The sequence below is a fragment of the Pseudochaenichthys georgianus genome, chromosome 5 (assembly GCF_902827115.2).
Source record: "Pseudochaenichthys georgianus chromosome 5, fPseGeo1.2, whole genome shotgun sequence".
Taxonomy (NCBI): domain Eukaryota; kingdom Metazoa; phylum Chordata; class Actinopteri; order Perciformes; family Channichthyidae; genus Pseudochaenichthys; species Pseudochaenichthys georgianus.
In genome coordinates, this window is record NC_047507.1 from 27044799 (window position 1) to 27064233 (window position 19435).

Below are 19435 nucleotides of genomic sequence, written 5' to 3' on the forward strand. Positions count from 1 at the left end.
CAGTCAATACTATTGCAAATGGCAATTATGGACGCATTATGAACAATTTCATGGGTGAGTTCTCCTCGCCTCTTGGCAATACGGTTCCTATGACAGATTTGGCACTGGCAGTCTTGCGACACATCTGCCGTATTGCCTGTGTTTGCCTCACTCACTCTGACATATTTGGATGTTCCATTCAGTCAACTACATAGAATTGGTCAGGAGAGAAAATAAAATGTAATGTGTTCAGGGATTTGTGTGTGCCAGTATACAACTATGAGTGCACTCATGAATAGACACCTGAATATGTATATGCAAGTGTGTATACAACATATTTGTGCAAAAAGTGCACAGTATAGGCTAGACAAGTATGTACGTACATGTTTTTGAGTATGGAAATGTTCACCTGGAACTACAAACATACACTATGTGCTTAGTTTTTTTAACAGTAAATATATGTACAGTGTACACTTATGCAATGTACATATATAGGCTACAGTGTTTCCCACAGATCTGAAATATACTTGGGCGGCCGTTAATATACCTGGGCGGCCGCCCAAGTATAGTCTATGTGAGGGAAACCCTGGGCTATATATTCACAAACATGAATGAACTGATAACACACATCTTGTGATTCTGATTCGTACCTAACACAAACTTGTGTTACTTATCTTTTGTTTCTTTTTGTCTTTTATTTTCACCTTCAGTGAGCAAGTCAGAAGTGCCAAAGTGCCCTTTTTTGTAAAACTTTATTGAGTAGGCCTACTTGGCTGTGCATTATGCAAATGAGTAACAACATGAGTAACTACATTTATTCATACTTCCTTTCAAACTTTTCGACTTGAACATTGCACATGAACAGATTCATGGTGGGGGATATTGAACTGGGAAACAAAGGACCCTGGGAAAATTACCAAGTTTATTTGGGAAATGTGTTATTTTTAATTAAACAATACATAATTTTCCTCTTGAAATTAGCCGTTGTTTTGGTCTTAAGGGCCACCATACATTAGCTTATGTTACATGAATGCTGTTTGAATTTGATTTGCCTTCATTAGCTAAGTGAGCTAACAACAGTAGGCCGAGTTCAATAAAGAGAACAGGTAAATTATCTCACTTTTAATCTTCTCTAAATGATACTATAAGTTGTTGCTAAACATTTGCTTTACAGAATGAAAATTATAACTTTCCACAGAAAGTAAAACTTGATGCTAGCTCGTTTTCAATAAGCTAATGTTAGCTTTCAGCAAGGAGAGTATGGGGAAACTTCCATTAAAGGGAATGACACATTTTTGAGTCATGCTGTCTTGACATTGGTTGAAATTGTAGTCTCGGTAACAGTCTACAATCCACTTCTTGATTAAACACAAGCATTGCTGAAGTGACACCGACTTCGTCACCCGGTGTAAAACCACATGCCATCCTATCCGTGCTGTCTCCTGCAGAGCGAATTTATCCGGGTAAACCGCGACCACCTCTGGTGCTTTCCCTTCAATTCACAACACTGAGCGTTTCGGGCGGTAATTATTTTGTTCTCCCAGATACACATTTCCCCGGATAAACCAGCTGGAATCCGAAGAAACCGGAGTAGGCTAATTATCCCTGCATTGTTGTGGAGGCAGCTCGGAGGAGGGGATGGATGCGAGGAGCAGAGGCGGCTTTCTGACGGACCCTGCTCCTATGTGATGCAGCTGTTTATGCTGGATGTGAAAAAAAACCGGACACCCTGACGACTGCTCTTAAAACGCTAACGGGCGAGAAATCAGCGGCTATTTGTTATTCTGCACGTGTTGGGATTGCATATGAAGAGCTGGGAAAGCCATGTAGCCAGTGCCGTGCACACAGAGGGAGAGAATACACCGCCGCTTTGATTTTCTTATTCACATTTTCCTCGCTAGGGTGATTCCACCGTTTGTTTTCTTCCTCCTAAACAGTTTTTTATTTTGCTACAGACCTGCCCAGTGGGTTTTTGAGTTTTGAGCGTGGAAATCAAATACCAACTCGGTAATATCACAGAAGTGTGCGAGGAGAGAGGACAGCATTGGCATCTATCCATGAGCGCTCCACACCGGGCTATTTATTATGGAACTGTGACCCCAGTCGAGGTACCTACTACACACGTTTTTCTACACTTTCTCTAAGGATTTTCACCACGTAAGAACGGAGTATTTTGAGGGTATCTTGGGTAAAATGCTCGGCTGTTTTGCCGGCTGTCAGTGACGCAACATCTCAAACAGACTGCATGAGAAATACATGCGTAGAAGGGCGTGAACTTACAGACACTAACCTCCTTTCCCGTTTATAAAGCATCTGCTTATCTATAAAGCCAGTTTCCTCCGTGTGCAATCCTATACCCTTCATTCATCCCAACTCATCCCGAGGCACTATGGATATCAAAGAGGACTCTGAGGACATGGACTACAAGCGGCCGGCTCCCATCGAAGTTTTCGCCAGCAGGTCCACGCTGCATGGCATCTCGCACATGTTCACTTATGAGCGGATGTGTATCAAGCGCACACTGTGGATTTTGTTTTTCCTGAGCTCCGTGGGTGTGCTGGTGATGGTGTGCGTGGACCGAGTGCAGTTGTACTTCCAGTACCCTCACGTCACCAAGCTGGACGAGGTTTCGGCTCCGATGATGGTGTTCCCCTCTGTCACCTTCTGCAACCTCAACTCCTTCCGCTTCAGCAGGGTGACGCGCAACGACCTGTACCATGCTGGGGAGCTCCTTGCCTTGCTCAACGGCAGGTGTGTGTGTCTGGTTCCCATATATTAAAACCTGTGTGTTAAGGGCTGTAGCAGCTCTACCTGTTGGTATATGGTGTCTCGAGGCAACACTGGTTCCTCATCTTTAAATTCGTACCATTCAGGATTCCTCCTCGCCTATAAAAGTCAGTTTCTTATAACATAGGTTTCAACAAGACAGTATTCAGGGCACAGACTCACAAACAAAGAGCTTGGATGATATGGTTTTGCCTGAGGGACTATGGGAGGATTTAGTAGTTGTTGATTCAAGATTTGATTGTGTTAGCAGCACAGCGTGAGATAAAAGTCCCAAGATACAAACAGTTGGCTGGAAAGGTGCCTTTTAAGTTGGGCAATTCTACTGCAATTGTCAGGAAAATGTATCCATTCTTGTAAAAATAATTGAGAACCGTTAAATCACAACATTTCTTAACCCACACACTCATTAGATATTTTGTAAAACTTGTTTAAATCTCTAAACAGTTGAACTCTGCTGAAATGTCCTTCAGTTTTCAATAGCCTTGTGGAAATGCAACTGTAGATTTACTTTCTTGTCGGTTTTGTCTCACATGAAATCGTACGTGTCTCATGGAAGTGCAAAGCCGTGTTCTTACACCGGTCTCACTGGTTGTCTCTGTTAGGCCACCAGGAGATGTACAAACAACTAAAACATTGACAGAGCATGCACATCCTTTCAAGGCTCTCAGTGAATATGAACTTGGACTGACCTCAGCTTGACAACATTTGTCAAGGAATTGATGAAATGTGTTTTCTAAAAAGCAAGCATTATAGTTGATTATTTAATAATGTAGTGACATTACAGTTCATGTCAGCTGAACTCCACACTGCATAAAGGCTGCTGTATTTGTGAAACCTCATGCGACAACATGAAATGTACCCCTCGCATCAATCTGCTGGGATATGTTAATACAGTATTCCATTAAAAAAGAGGATAAGGAACACATTTGATCACAGATGTGAATCATGTGATTCCCCCAGGTATCAGATTATGGATGAGCTGTTTCTAAGTGGTTAATAGAAAATGATGAAGGAGAAAATGCCGCTGGTGCAATTCCTTGCCTCATCATTTTACAGTTCATGTGATAGGAATATCTCAATATTGGATAAGTAGACAAGTATATCTTTGAATCCCCTGCTGACAAAATGTTGAGAGACTTATGTGTGTGATTCACAACCGCATCCCCTCGCTCTACACTTGTTGCCTTCTGCTCTGCTTTGATCATTTGAGTCTTTCGACTCCCATGACAAGCCCACCGTTGACTGTTGAATATTTTTACTTTAAATGTCCTCACTTTTTCATTTCTATTTCTCCATGCTTATTCGGATCACGTTAAACAATAAAGTACGTAACCGTCCTTGACACTATTCACAGCTTGGGCACTCACATTGACACAAGCATAGCCATAGGTTACTGCAAAAAGAAAAAAAGATCTACTACATACAAACACGTCTAAATACCATCTTGAACACATTATTCAGTGTATTTTTAGTTTATTGATTCACACAGCTCTGCTGCCAAAGGCACTGCTGGAGAGTACATGCTAGGATGACATAAATCCAATGTCCATGTTTTCATACTGAATATCGTTGCTCTGTGACCTCTCTCTCTATATATATATATTAGAGCCGGGACTCGATTAAAAAAATTAATCTAATTAATTAGAGGCTTTGTAATTAATTAATCGAAATTAATCGCATTTTTAATCGCATTTTATGCATTGATATTACTGGTGATAACCTTACAGGAAAGAAAAGCTTCCATTGCTCAGGGCTGCAGACCCAGTGCTTTGTGTGGTATGGATTTCAACTAGTGTGCCTGCCTACATGGATGTGTTACTCCATGTGTGTTCCGTCAGCTGTAAAAGCAGACTATTAAAATATCAACAGAGGCTTTCATTTCTATTATTTGTCAGTGCAAACTGATTTCCTGTAAGATTCACACGAAGAAATAAGGCCAAAAACACAGAATAAACACCAGAGGAAACGGACATTTAAAGCATTGACACAAGTGACATTGGAATAAGCTGACGTTAGATGGAGAGGGGGAACTGCAAGCAGAGGCAATTAACTTGTGTCTCGTAAGCTGTGTGATGAACAAGTCTTTATCCCTGTGTAATTAGTGCTGTTTGTTAAGCTACAGAGTTTTGCCTCTGATTACAACTCGCATATCTCGCACTGTCTCTTGCCCCGCTGTTCAAGTTGGCACTGAGGGAGACGTCCCCTTACTTTTCGCCCTCTCAGAGATTAATCCTTTATGTGATGTTTTTCTGAATATAAATGACAAGGTAATCTCATGTATTAGTTTAATTATACAAAAACATTAAAAACAATAATATTAAGTACAGGAAGAGGCAAAAAACAGACTTATTCACAGTGTTGGGAAGAACACAATATTCATAGACATAAATGAACCAGCATGAACATGATAATAGTGATGGCATACTATTGGATCAAGATATAATCACCTCAACAAATATGACAGACCATACCAGACCATTGTGTGTCTGTATATGTGTATGAGCATGTGTATGGTGGATTTTGGTTTATACAACTGCATTAACTCCGTAAAGGAGTAAAAGTATAATGACTTGTCCACTTGCACACAAGAAAAACTAAAACAAGCACATGGCAAAGCCACTTTCAAAACAACAATTCAATAATATTCTAAGCATATGTTGTAACATTTTTAAGGAAAATGTTTTTTTCAGATGGTGAAAGGAATTTTTTTAAGTCTCACAGAGATAGAAAAATAACTTTATAAGGACTTGGAAACAAAGTTTTAATCTAACTTGTCAGCACAAAATATTCTTTGGGTTTACTGGAGACATTTCAAATTAAACATTGATTGTGGTGAAAACATGTTATTGGTAAGATTCTTAAGATCAGGCGTCACACTGTGTTTTATTTATGTATTAGAATATGTCAGAAGAAAAGTGACAAAGTGTCATGCGGCTGAGAGTCTGTCCATCGTAGTCTCAGGAGGAAGCAGCAGGCAGTATCTCCCCTTTCAGTGATGACTGGCTACTAGGGTTAGTAACTTCACCTTAACTTACTCTGCTGCAGGGTCTGTATACAAAACACTTTATCCTATAGTATTCTTGCAAGCTGAGGTCACACTCGGCAGTGCAGAACATCACAGATAAATTGCACTATTTTATTTGTATTATGTTGCAAGGGCAATTATATGATAATTAACTATTTGAAAAAGGTGTTGGTTATGCATGTAGGTGCCAAAAAGAGTTGGATCAGCTTTTGAAAGTCATAGAAGCGAGTCTTCTGCCTACACAGTTCTGTAGTTCATATGTTTCCTGAGCATGCAAACATGATCTACATTTACACGAGTGGTGTGCTAAGTGCCGCAAAATGTAACGCTCGATAACTTTGACCGCAGTATCCGTCTCAGCAAGATCGCAGGCCCTAATCAGGATTTACTGCAAAAACAAAGTGCTTGGGAGGCAAGCTTGTCATAATGAAAACACAAAACCACAGAACTGCTTCTAAAGCTGATTTTTCAAATGTTGGTTCATTAGCATTTATATTGTGATTTTCTGAAAGGGGGAAGATTATCACTGTGGAAACAAAAGTAAGCAGTTGAGTGTTGGGTCATTGCAAGGCGCACTGGATGTTTAATATATTTCACCTCTTTGGTTTGTTTTTGTGATTGCTTAAAGGTGGGGTAGGTAATTTTGGAGAAACCGGCTCGAGATCGCTAGAATTTGAAAATACACAGCCGGAAGAAATCTGCCACTTCTTCCTTACAGAGCCCCTCCTCCAACACACACGAACGCGCACATGACCAATGAGGGCACGAGATAAGTTTGTGCACAGATGGAAGGCTGACAGGCAGGTAGGCCATCCAGTTATTTTAGCCGGGCCGGCTCAGATGATTGGTCGTGCTTTTTACAGCGCTACGGCTTCCACAGATGACATGTTTTAATGCATTTTTTGTTAAAGCACTTAAGATATTCATTGCTATCGGGATGTTAAGAGCATTCCATGGAATATAACAAAAAGTGTATCTCGAGCCGGTTTCTCAAACTTACCTACCCCACCTTTAATGATTAAACCGATTTGTTTAGGTTCGCTTCACCTCGGTGGCCCTAGTTTGCATTTCTATGATCCTGTCCAAATTGGCAAAACAGCTGTGACCCAGGTACACTGTCATTAAGATGTGATTATGAAATCTCTGCTTCCAGGAATCATTGCATTTATTCATGTTCAAGGACAAACAATTCTGCTCCTCTGTAGTGTCTGGGTTCAATTAGCACTAAGTGGATAATTACCTGAGATAACATCAAGATGTGTTCATTGTTGTTTCAAACCGCCTGTGGCAAACTGGGTACGATGACAGTATCAATGACATATATAGACTTCTTTGTGTAGTTTTCCATTGACTGAGGGTTTGAAGTCCTGAGTGAGGACAGTTTTTAAACACAGTAAACTTTGACGGGGGGGTCAAAGTTCACTCAGATGTTGCTAGTATTTACTTCTCTCAGTGAGGTGGCAAAGTGATGCAGACAATCCTAAATTCGTTTTACTCCGCACAAGAAAATGAAAGTGCTTGTGGCCAATAATCCAATTTAGCCACCCCCACCCCGTTGTGAGTTTGCTGTGATTGCTTTAGGGAGCAGTGGCAGGGCAATATTAAAAATCTACCCATATTATTGTGATTGTGTGCGCTTCAACTAAAGCCTCCTGACTCTGGAATCTGAGCGCAGCATCTTAAGTGCTCTCCTGGCAGCTTTGTGTTGCTTATAAGACAGAGGCTCAGGATGCAATTTAATTAAGTTGAGAATAAACCACAACAGCCTGTGTTTTCTTATTAGAACAAAGCGTGCCAATGTAGCGATGTAGTCTCAGTGACAGAGCACCGACTGCTTTTTATCCAAAATGCACATGTTCACTCATTACATGCTCTGTGTGATTTCAGCTGCCATTTCCAGGACCCCAGATTATCTTTAATCTACTATTCTTGTCACTAGAAGTATTGCGCTTAAAGGAATAATTGACTTACAAAGTGACTATTTGTATATCAATTACTCACCGTGTGTTACCTTGATTTCCTTAAGTAAACTTTGTTTTTCTTGCATACCTGCATGGTTAATAAGATAAGTATAATAGAGAGAAGAGTCTCGATAAATAGAAGAATATATGGGCCATGTTCAACAACAGCAACACTTTATCAAAACATTTGGTTACACACTTAACTTGTGATTGTAATCCAAGATGTATTCATCCAATTCATTTGACCTTACTCTGTATATAAGTAATATTTACTGGGACTTTTTAGGAATGGGAATGCTTTCCATTCCCGTTCCTAAAAAGTCCCAGTAAATATTACAATTTTGCAATTTTTGTTGGGAGGCAAGTTAAGAAATACATCGCCAGTTGAATATTAAGGCAGTGCTCATAAAATAAATATTGCAATATTTCATTTTTTCAAGGAAAAGAAAGTGTGCAATTTTGCAATTTTTGTGAATGGGTCTGCGGAGAGCATTTATCCGCGATCCCAACTCGTCTATTACCAGCGTTCAGGGAGCTCTATGCAAGTCAATGGGGACTCCCTGTTAGTTAGCCAAGGGATCCTGGTGTGTGAGGTGCTCCGCGGATTGGTCCATTTGGGCCAATCTGATTGGCCCAAATGGATTTGAAAAATCTGTCATATTTTGCAAGCATTTTAACTTTTGTTCAGAGCTATAGTGCCAATATTCTGTCACAGCAAGTTTTAACCTCAAGCATCACAGATTCGTATCTCTCTTCAGTGTTTTGAGTAGAGAAAGCGCTCATTTTACATTTCTCACATGGTGAATATTTTTATTTCATTCTGTTTGTAGTTAGTAAACAACATTGTGGCTGCATGGAACATATTAAACTCCTTGCAATTTTTGTTGGGAGGCAAGTTAAGAAATACATCGCCAGTTGAATATTAAGGCAGTGCTCACAAAATAAATATTGCAATATTTCATTTTTTATTCATGGATCAACTTATTATTCTCCTCATCAAGGGAACAAAATCTTGTTCATAGGTACCTCCTAAGTTTGACCTTGTGAGAATAAAAAAGAATTCCATTAAAATATACCACCAATTATGGTTTGAAATAGTGCCCATGTCCATGAGAAACACCTCTGCTGTCAGCCACTACAAAGTCACTCACAGATTTATCACCGGGGAGAAGGGTACGTCTCTCTCTGTCTCTCATGGTTTACAACTCTGCTCCGTCTAGCTTCTGCTTATTCATGTTTGCAAATGGAAATTGAGTTGTCCAACATTATTACAAAAACACGAACCTTATTATAAGATGGCTGCTGCTTTCTCACATTACACACAACTTCATATCAAATCTCCTAACCTTAATATATGTTGCTCAGTTAATTAAAAAAACACTATGAACTCATTTACAGTGTTCACTCTGATGGGCTGTGTGTGTCCCAACTAATTATTCTCATAAGTATCTGTCAGTAGTGCTTAAACTTGGCACTCCATAATTTGGTATGCTTGTACCACTGATGGGCCATCGCTCCGCAGGGGTCATCAGCCTTTCCTCCAAGCAGGGCCACACCTGTTAATTGAGGTTAATTTATATCTCTGAATAACTGCGAGCAGGTGCTGGAGGTTGATGGGGGTTGTCTAATAGAAGCATGTCATAAATGCATTTTCCAGTGTGTTTCTTTCTGTGAGTACGGCTTCAGTAGCTCAGTTTGATCTTTGTTGACACGCGCAAATCAATTATACTTTGTCATGTTTTTGATGTGTTTGTGTGGAGTAAAGAGAGACAGGAAAAGAGTGAGTGTGTATGCTTCCCTTGTACACCTGATTACGTGTTGCCCTTAAAACATAACTGTAGAACATGTATATAGTATAGTCTCTGTTTTACCAGTGTTCTGGATGTAAATTGCAGCATTATGAACACTTACGCATATTACGTGAAAACCACCACTGTTGATCCCAATTATTTGGAGAAATTATCAGCATGATGGTGTGAAAATAAATTCTCTTTATATAATAAGCAATTATCCTCCACTCAGGTCCACCCATGTTTGTTGGCATGCCACAGCTAGGATGCCAGTTTCAGGCACATCAGTATGTACCCATTGTTCAATTATAGGGCAACTACTGTATGCTTGTTTTCCTTCTTCTTTATTCATTTTAACATTGTTTATATAATATAAAGTTCTGCAGAAAATGATTGTCTGCCTGCCAAAAGCTTAAAATGTGTTTTTTTTAAACGGAATTGAAGTACAGCTTAAACTGTGTGTTACTCTTTTCTCAATGGGAATTCTTTGAAGTCGACTTATGGAGAAAAAAAACGTGTCTTTGAAAATTAAATTAATGTCATGTTGTCGACTCTGTTGTTGCAGTTAATGTGTAACTATTCATTTTGAGTAAAGTCATTTGAAAAAATACCGTATGACTAATCCAGCAAGTTATACAACATTGTCATTGTAAGCTTGTTGGTTTTATTCTACTAAATTGTGGTTAATTTGATCATGTATGTGTGTGTATTCATCTTGCTTACTGAAGTCCACAAGAACTAAATACAAAACTTTATTTTCCAGGTATGAGATCCGGGACCCACACATGGTGGAGGAACATGTCCTGCAGATCCTGAAGGAGAGGGCCAACTTTGACAACTATAAGCCCCGCCCCTTCAACATGCGTGAATTCTACGACCGGACGGGCCACGACATCAAGGAGATGCTGCTCTCCTGCTCCTACCGAGGCGTCGAGTGCAGCAACGACAACTTCAAAGTGGTGAGTCAGACTTATCAACAGTAAATACCCTCCAGCTGAGGCCTGCCAAGACAAGGGTCACCGAGCATGCTTATAATACAAGGTCAGCATTGATGAAGTTTATACAAACATCTATATGATATGACCTCAGTTAAGAAATCATTCCTGAAGGGTCATTTTGGGAAATGACAGGGCTGGACATACATGGGTTTGAATTGTATAGAATGATTTTCTTTTTCTTCGGTTCAATCTAAGAAGGTTTCATCAGTCCAGATCATTTTTGTTCCCCCCAAGAATGAACTGCCCTACAGTGTACATCTTAGTATGTTGACACGCACCTTTTATATGTTTGCTACAAGGCCTTGCACACTGGCCTTAGCGTGCTAGTGCAGTCTCTGAAAGGCTGAGCGATGCCCCATAACGACTTGAAACTTTTTCCTGAACCCTGTGTCACTGCTATAACACTTGCTTTATGAGTAAGAAGTTAAAACATTGGTCACTTTTCCTGGAAGTGTTTGTTTTTCTCATCTATTGGCATCCAGTTATTACCTTGAACCTGTGTGACCTTAATATTTGTTGTGCAGTCCATGGATTCATCACAAACACTAAGCTGTCTGAAGCACAATGGGTTTACCTTGTCCTGATAGTGTCTGTCTAATAACTGCAACAACACCTGTTCACATTTATTGAGACACTTCCTGCAGACAGACTTATTATGTAGGTAAACACTAACACAATTAATGTTACATAAATGTGTATTTTGATGACACAAGAACATTTACAAATGTCGACTTGTTGCGGAGATAATTACAGTTCTTTCTCTTTTATAGTACGGTATGCAAATCAGAACATAAATTATTAATCGACTTGTGAATATTGTGAAGTCAGTTTGTGCTGTTTGGACTGTTAGCGGCTAACGTTTAGCTCAGCCATCTCATGTTCAGAGTCGCTTGCGGGCCATTCTAGCCCAGACTGATTTTCATAGATATACTTGAGTTTGGTAAAGCGCTCTTTTTAATTTGCTTGATATTTGACTTTCTTCCCTTAGCAATCTATAGAATACTATAGAAAAATCTATGGACGAATTCTATAGAAAATGTCTGTAGAATACTACAGGATTTTTGCGGACATACTATAGAAATTGCCTACGTGTTTTACTATAGATTCTATGGGAAATAATCTATAGAATACTATAGTATAGAAAATATATACTGTGTAGATTTTTTGTAGAAAATAGTTTATAGAATCCTATAGAAAACCCCATGGATGCTTTCTATAGAACTGTTCTGTAGAATACCATTCTGTAGAATACTATAGAATTTGTGACCTATATTCTATAGAATCTGTGGACATTTCTATAGAACTTCTTTGAAGAATACTATAGAATGTTTGCAGATATTCTATAGAATTTACCTATGGATTTTACTATAGATTCTGCAAAATAATCTATAGAAAAATCTATTGATGTTTCTATAGAATTTCTGTAGAATATACTGCAGGATATTGGCAAATATTCTATATAATTCACCTATGAATTTTACTATAGATTCCACCAAATAATTTATAGAATCCTATAGAAAATTGCTATTGTTTTCTATAAAATTGTTCTGCAGAACTTATAACATTAATTTACGGGAATTGTCCTTAAAGGTTTTACAGAATTTTACAGATGTATCTGCTCTTTTTACAGTCAATAACCTTTAAAGGAATGGTATGCTCATGACACTCATTTTTTAAAAATTATCATCCGATAAAACAGACCAGTCTCTGCCAGTCTCTCTCTTTTTTTTTTTAATCCGATGACATTATCAGTGATTTTAAACTGATTATATACCGAAATAACATCAACACTGTGGGCGCCGCCATTTCCCGGACGTGACGTAATCCATGCGTTTGGTTTTCGAAGACACGTTGATCTCCATGTTATTTACAGTAGTTTCTCTATTCAAATATGCCTCACTGTATCGCGAAATATTGCCATAATTCGGATAGGAACAATCCACGGAATGCTCGGTTCCATCTGTTGCCAAAAGGTAAGCATAAGAAGTACATTCGGAGGCAGTGGCTAGCGAAATGTGGCCGGCCCGAACCGAGAGATTTACAGGCTCATGTATGCAGCGAACATTTCACATTTCCGGACGACTACTCTGAGAGTATGATCAAACATAACATGGGATTTAAAGAACAACCATTACTCAATGGAGATGCAGTACCATCGGTCTTTCTGGTGTCATCACCGACCAGGACACCAGTTCGGCCAGTTGAGAAATCGCCCTCTGCAAGTGTGAAGCGACGGAGGAGCAGAAGTAGTGCTCGGAGTAAGAATAAGGTATGTTATAGCGCATTTCCATTGCAGCGGCTAGCCCCGTTTTAACGTCCTTTAGCGTCCAGGCCAGGACAGTTTTTGGTGGCCTTTCCATATAGCGTAGTACCGGCTAGTGTGTATTTTACCCCAGTTTTTTCCGGCCCCATAAAATCGTGATTCTATGGCCAGGGACAACGAAGCTGAGTATGCTAAACTAGAGAGGGAATCGCTAGCAAGGGTGGTACTACATGCATACATATAGTATCTTATATCATCTTCCCATTATACACACATGCATTTCCAAACATTTGGACTACCTATGTTGCAAATGTATTATCTTTTCAATTTACACACGGCATCTATTGCACGTCTGTCCGTCCTGGGAGAGGGATCCCTCCTCTGTTGCTCTCCCTGAGGTTTTTCCCATGTTCCCTTTAAACTGTGGGTTTTCTTCGGAAGTTTTTCCTTGTACGATGTGAGGGTCTTAGGACAGAGGGTGTCGTATTGTCATACTGATATGCATGGCTGAATTCCCCCATCCAATCTCTTCACATTGGTCAAAACTTGTTCCTCTGCTGACGAGTCCGAACTGAAATACTCCACCATGTTTCCGTGTGTTGACAAAGTGAACGCATGGATGACGTCACGACCATCACGTGACTACTGAAAATGGCAAACATGGCGGCGGCCAGACGGAATATACAGGTCTTGATAAAAAAGAGCTATAAAATCATTATTTACCGGGGAATATCGCTGATTTCTTCAGGGTATGGTTTAAACATAACGTTTCACTAAATACTAAATACAAGTTTTGATTAATTATCTAATGAGTGGACCATTTCTTTAATAAAAGTACAGCACTAAAACTTCTACGGGCAAAAAACCCGTAAAAAAACGGTCAAATGACTGGCAGCAGCGGCTGCCAAACAAAAACCATAAAATTAAAGTAAAAATACTTTAACTGAAATAAAGTGCAAAAGCAATTAGTATACAGAAATTGTCCTTAAAGATTTTAGAGGAAACTTTCCTCTCTTTTCAAAATCCATTGTCTTAAAATGTTACATTAAAATACCTTAAATAAAGTTCTGATGAGAAAAACAGTTTTTTACATTTTCTTTTATTAGATTTGTATGATCAAACACTAAAATAAATACAGAAACTAAAGTTCTACAGGGAGAATACTGTTATTTTACAGCTTTCTAACATTTTCCAATCAAACAGGTTCAACAAAATGACATCACAAAATGTTCTGTAGGAAACAATTACTTGTAGAATTATAGTAGAACTAATGAATACAGCATTTCATATTTAAACATCATACTTATAAACAGTAGAAACAAAAAGTAAGTTGAATCTTTTAAGATTACTTTGAAACATTCTTAACTGAAAATAACAGAAATTGCAAAATGGCGACATATGTTCACATTGTCAATTTGAAGGAGCAGTGTGCAGGATTTAGTACGTCTAACAATGGGGATGTAGGTTCCAACCAATGGATAACTTATTCACTCACCCTTCTATCCCAAGTTTGTAAGATAATGTCTATTGGCTGCAAAAAACTTGAGGCCCAATCATGTTTCCTCTGTCCATTCTGCGCTACTGTAGACGTGGCAGTGCAACCTAGAGGACAAAAAGATCAGAATTAGAAACGGGTTTATTGCCAGGTAGGTTCACACGTATGAGGAGGTGTCGTACATACAAATAAAAAAATGTAAAAACTACACAGATAGCGAACTATATTAAGAAACAGAATGCAATAAATTATAGAATATAAAATATGGGCAGTAAGCAATATTTAAACATTGCATTATTTACCATCCTGTGATCTCCATGCAGAGTCTGCGTTGTGGCTGAGGTAAAGTGTCAGTGGGGGGGCCGGGCCTTGTTGAGGTGCCGAGAGGTTCTGGTCCTGATGGAGAGAGGTTCTGGTCATGATGGAGAGAGGTTCTGGTCATGATGGAGAGAGGTTCTGGTCCTGATGGAGAGAGGTTCTGGTCCTGATGGAGAGAGGTTCTGGTCCTGATGGAGAGAGGTTTTGGTCCTGATGGAGAGAGGTTCCGGTCCTGATGGAGAGAGGTTCTGGTCCTGATGGAGAGAGGTTCTGGTCCTGATGTAGAGAGGTTTTGGTCCTGATGGTGCGCAGCCTCCAGCCAGAGGGTTGTGTTGAAGGCAGAGCTGAAGTCCACAAACAGGATCCTGGCATAGGTTCCTGCTGTGTCCAGGTGCTGGAGGAGGAAGTGAAGTGATAACTATTAGTAAACCATAATGATGGATGTTATTATCAGGGCATTAATTATTTCATAAGTTTAGAAGGGGGGGAACATAGTCTAACAACAGTTAGCTTTTGTTAATTTTACCTCGAGCCAAACTTGTGAGACTTGTTTCTGAAATCCCTTTCTCTTAAAGTGAATAAATAAAAAATAAAACAATGGAGGTGACTAGTGCTGCGTACCGGTACGCCGAACCGGTACTGGACTTGTAAAAAGTTTCGGTTCAAGTCCGGTTAAAACCGGAACGTCGGAACCGGTACTTGGACTCGCAAAAAAACTAGCACTTACATATATTCTGGTGTCTGTGGTTATTTAAACATTCCCTGATAAACGTTATTCAGCGTCAATAAATGAGTGCTAATCCCAGTGTGCTCAGTGTACAACATCACATGTCATTTCACCTTCGATTCACAGTTTGAAAACGTAGCATTTCGCCACATGCTAATGCTAACCGGAAGTGAATAATTTTCGGGATAAAAGTATTAAGTTAATAGTGTGAACTTCCGGTTTTTTCAGAATAAAACTAATTTAAATTAGTGTATTTAATTCAAAATTACGCCATATCAACATTGATTTGAATTTCTAACAGTATGTACATCACTATGTATGTAGTATGTACTGTATAATGTACACATGTAGAGTTGTGGAAAATACATGGTGTACAGACAGTACAGTACACTCTGACTGTACAGTCAGTCACTACAGTGTAGCTTATACTGTATAGTAGGTGTGTAACAGTGTAATGCGTATAGTCTACTCTACACTACACTCTACCTTTCAGCAACGTTTTAGGGATTTAGGCTCAGTCTGCTCAGGGACTGTTTGGTTACTTTAGTTTGGTAAATGAAATAAATGTTTGAACTTTGTAGTAGTTCACTGTAGTTGCTGTCATAAGTCATTTGTAGACTAAGTGTCAAAAAGTTGTTTTTTTACATTTGTACTTTGTAGAGAAATGTAGACACAAGTTGGAAGGGAGCACAATAAACCTGACAAGTTTGAATTTGAGTTGATTATGAGTTAATTTTCAATTGATAATTAGCTCAAAATAAGTTCACTTTAGTTACTCACACAACTTGACACAAGCCATGGGTTCAGGTCCGGACTTATAAGTCCGGACCTGAACCTGAACCTCTGGACTTGAGTCCGGACCTGAACCTGAATGTGAGTCCAGGTACGCAGCACTAGAGGTGACCCTAAAACTAACCACTGGATTGCTTGTCTAACATGACCTAGTCCATAAGTGAGGTAAGGGTGGGAACAATCAAACACACCCTCCCAGGCACTACGTGTTAGCGAAGTACAACTGGGATTTCGAAGAGGAAGATATGCTTGCTCAATTCTTAATAATAAAGAAAAACCAACAAATTAAGCACTTGAGTCTTCATTAGCAGCGCCTAGCTACAGCTGCGGAGCTTTGGTCAATACCACCAACTGTCTATTTCCTTAAAATGGTACATATCGATGAATCTATATTTTCATCTTCAGGTGATTACATCTGCATAATGTCCCTGTACAATAAGATTCGAGCATTTTGTAATCCAGTGAGGAAATTCAAGACCAGTAAATATTGATTGATTAAACAACACTAAATAAAATGTTAGTGCTTTCTTCAAACTCAGACTCTCTGCTGCGGCTGTACCTCAAAGACAAAACAATTGTCTGATGATCTCTGTTGAACAAGGTCTGATTTTCCTGTATATGCACAATGTGGGGTATTTTCAAATACTTTCCTAAACCACATTCAATACTATGTTAGACACAAGTTAGTTATTACTCACATATCAAAGTCTTTTCATATGCAAGATGGAAGAATAGCTGGGTGCTGCCTGGAGAGACTGATGAGAGGGACACAGGCTGGCTTCAGCAGCTTTCCACACAAAGCCATCACATCTTCTCTTCCATAGTCCTCACTGTCCACTGGTGCTCTGTCAAAAGAGTGAACATCACAGCCGTCATGTTAACCCTTTGTTACACAACATACAACCAACATGTGTCAAAAGTGACCCGAATTAGTTTTAATTGTAAATATCTTTGCAATAAATTACTTTAACCATTCAGGATTCCAGGTATTCCTCAATTAACCTGTTTTGGATCAACACCAATTTGTATTTTTTCCTTTCTTACTTTTTGAATAAAAATCATGTTTGTATCGCTACAATTCTAAGGCACAACATGGGTCAAACATTACCCGTATTATGTTTGCTATGTTATTTCATGCATGGCTGAGTGTTTCTTTACTATACATTTTCAAAAATAATACATTTTAGCATTGATTTGGACCAAGCATGTATGATGTAGTAATACAAAAAGTATTTTAGTTCACACAGTGTGACATTAGCTAGTCATGTTAGCTTGTAATATATAGAGCAGAGCTAACTAGCAAGTTAGCCAAACGTTAGCGGTTAGCTGTTTATGCTATGCTAGCTGTTACTGAACATTAACAAACTAGATTCCGCTATAAGAAAGCTGTGAAACTTTACATTAAACTTGGCGACAACATTGTGAAGTGGATGTTTCAAATGTGAACGACAGGCGCGGACAGTTCTCATTGGCAGGTTTCTTCGATTATGTTTATATTAACCAATCAGGAGTGTTGTGGACTCATTCCAAACATGCCTGACTTGTCTGCCGTGTTTTGGCTGAATTCTATTTCAAGTGCCGTAGCTCTGGCTGTCGGCCAGAATCCGAAAACCATACATTATACTGTAAAACTAAGGCTTATTACTGTATATTGACCAATGGGGGGAAAAAAACAGCAACATAAATAAAACAAGAATAACTGTGACTTGTTGAGTAAATAACAGTGTGTGTTTTAAACCTTGGTCCTCCCTGCAGAAATGTCTCCACTTTCTATCATTTTAATTTGTTTTAATGATATTGTCAACTGTAGATGTTTACAATATAGTAATTTAGGAATTTAATGAGAATATATTTATTTACTTTTGTTTCAACATTGGATATTTTGTGTTTGTGGTGGATTCAATCGAATATTGAGAAAATGATTTACGTAAAAAGGTTTTAATTACATTTTACGTTTTTTTTATTTGACGCTTTTTTTTACAGTTTTATGATTACCTTAAAATTACAAAGAAAATCTTAAAGTCTTATAATAGTAATACACTTTTATATTACGAGTTACATATTTAATTACAGATAATACTTTTTATTTTACGTACATCTGCATTTATTTTCTGAAAGTGCAAAAATACTGTAAATATTATATAGTAAATTTACTGTAAAAAAAAAAGGAAATAAACGTTATTTGTGGTTATTGTCAAAATACTGAAAATAATGTTTTGGGTTGTTAATTTATAGTTAAAGGTGGGGTAGGTAAGTTTGAGAAACCGGCTCGAGATCGCTAGAATTTGAAAATACACAACCGGAGAAAATCTGCCACTTCCTTATAGAGCCCCTCCTCCAACACACATGAACGCGCACATGACCAATGAGGGCACGAGTTAAGTTTGTGCCCCGATGGAAGGCTGACAGGCAGGTAGGCCAGGCTAAACGGATTGTACTTTTTACAGTATTACGGCTTCTACAGATGTTTTTATGGATTTTTTGTCAAAGCACTTCAGATATTCATTGCTATCGGGATGTTAAGAGCATTCCATGGAATATAACAAAAAGTGTATCTCGAGCCGGTTTCTGAAACGTACCTACCCCACCATTAATATCTGCCATTTTACAGGATTTTGCAAGTTATTTAAAAAAACATGATAATTACTATAAACATTTACAGTTATTTCCTGTAAAATTACAATCTTTTTTTACAGTGTATAATAGACTGCAAAACAGAGTAGAGTACTGCAGACTCCAATGAGTTGTTTATAACAGACTCACACTAACAATAGATATTGTTATGTCACTTAGCTTTAATCTCCAGTTGTAACAGATAATTAGTTACAAAAGTGATCAATGTATACATACAGATGCAGTCACAGAAATTCTGGAGCATTTACATCAGAATACAAGGACAGTGACATTCATTCAGTTTAGAGTTCCATTCCAATATGTTGTATGGTTGTATATGGTTATGTATAGGTTACATAATTTAATTGGGCACATAATCCAGTATACAGTTGTAAAGATTTCAAAGGGACCCATACAGCTTTTGCAAAGCAGCTCAGTTCCACAAAATGATGTAGATTACTATGATTTACTCTATTCCAATTTAAAGGCGAGTTTTATATAATTCTATAGAATTCTATAGAATTTAGTATATGTTGCATCAGAGAGGAAATGTCATGCATGTTTTCTTTGAATGCTATAGATTTCTACACATTTCTATAGATTTCTATAGATTTCTACAGATATGTCATGAGTCGGTTCTGTCCTATAGAATTCTTTAGATTGTTATAGTTTTAATTATAGAAGTTT

At 38.5% G+C, this 19435-nt stretch overlaps 1 protein-coding gene across 1 annotated transcript in view; it reads left to right on the plus strand.

Moving 5' to 3' along the window:
- The first annotated feature begins 1409 nt into the window (after positions 1-1409).
- asic1b (acid-sensing (proton-gated) ion channel 1b) overlaps positions 1410-19435 on the plus strand; it is a 215503-nt gene continuing 197477 nt past the window's right edge. The window contains exons 1-2 of the mRNA XM_034083104.2: positions 1410-2730; positions 10306-10501. Of these exons, the coding sequence (XP_033938995.1) occupies positions 2369-2730; positions 10306-10501 (558 nt within the window). The 5' untranslated portion in view covers positions 1410-2368. The remainder of the gene's footprint in view (positions 2731-10305; positions 10502-19435) is intronic.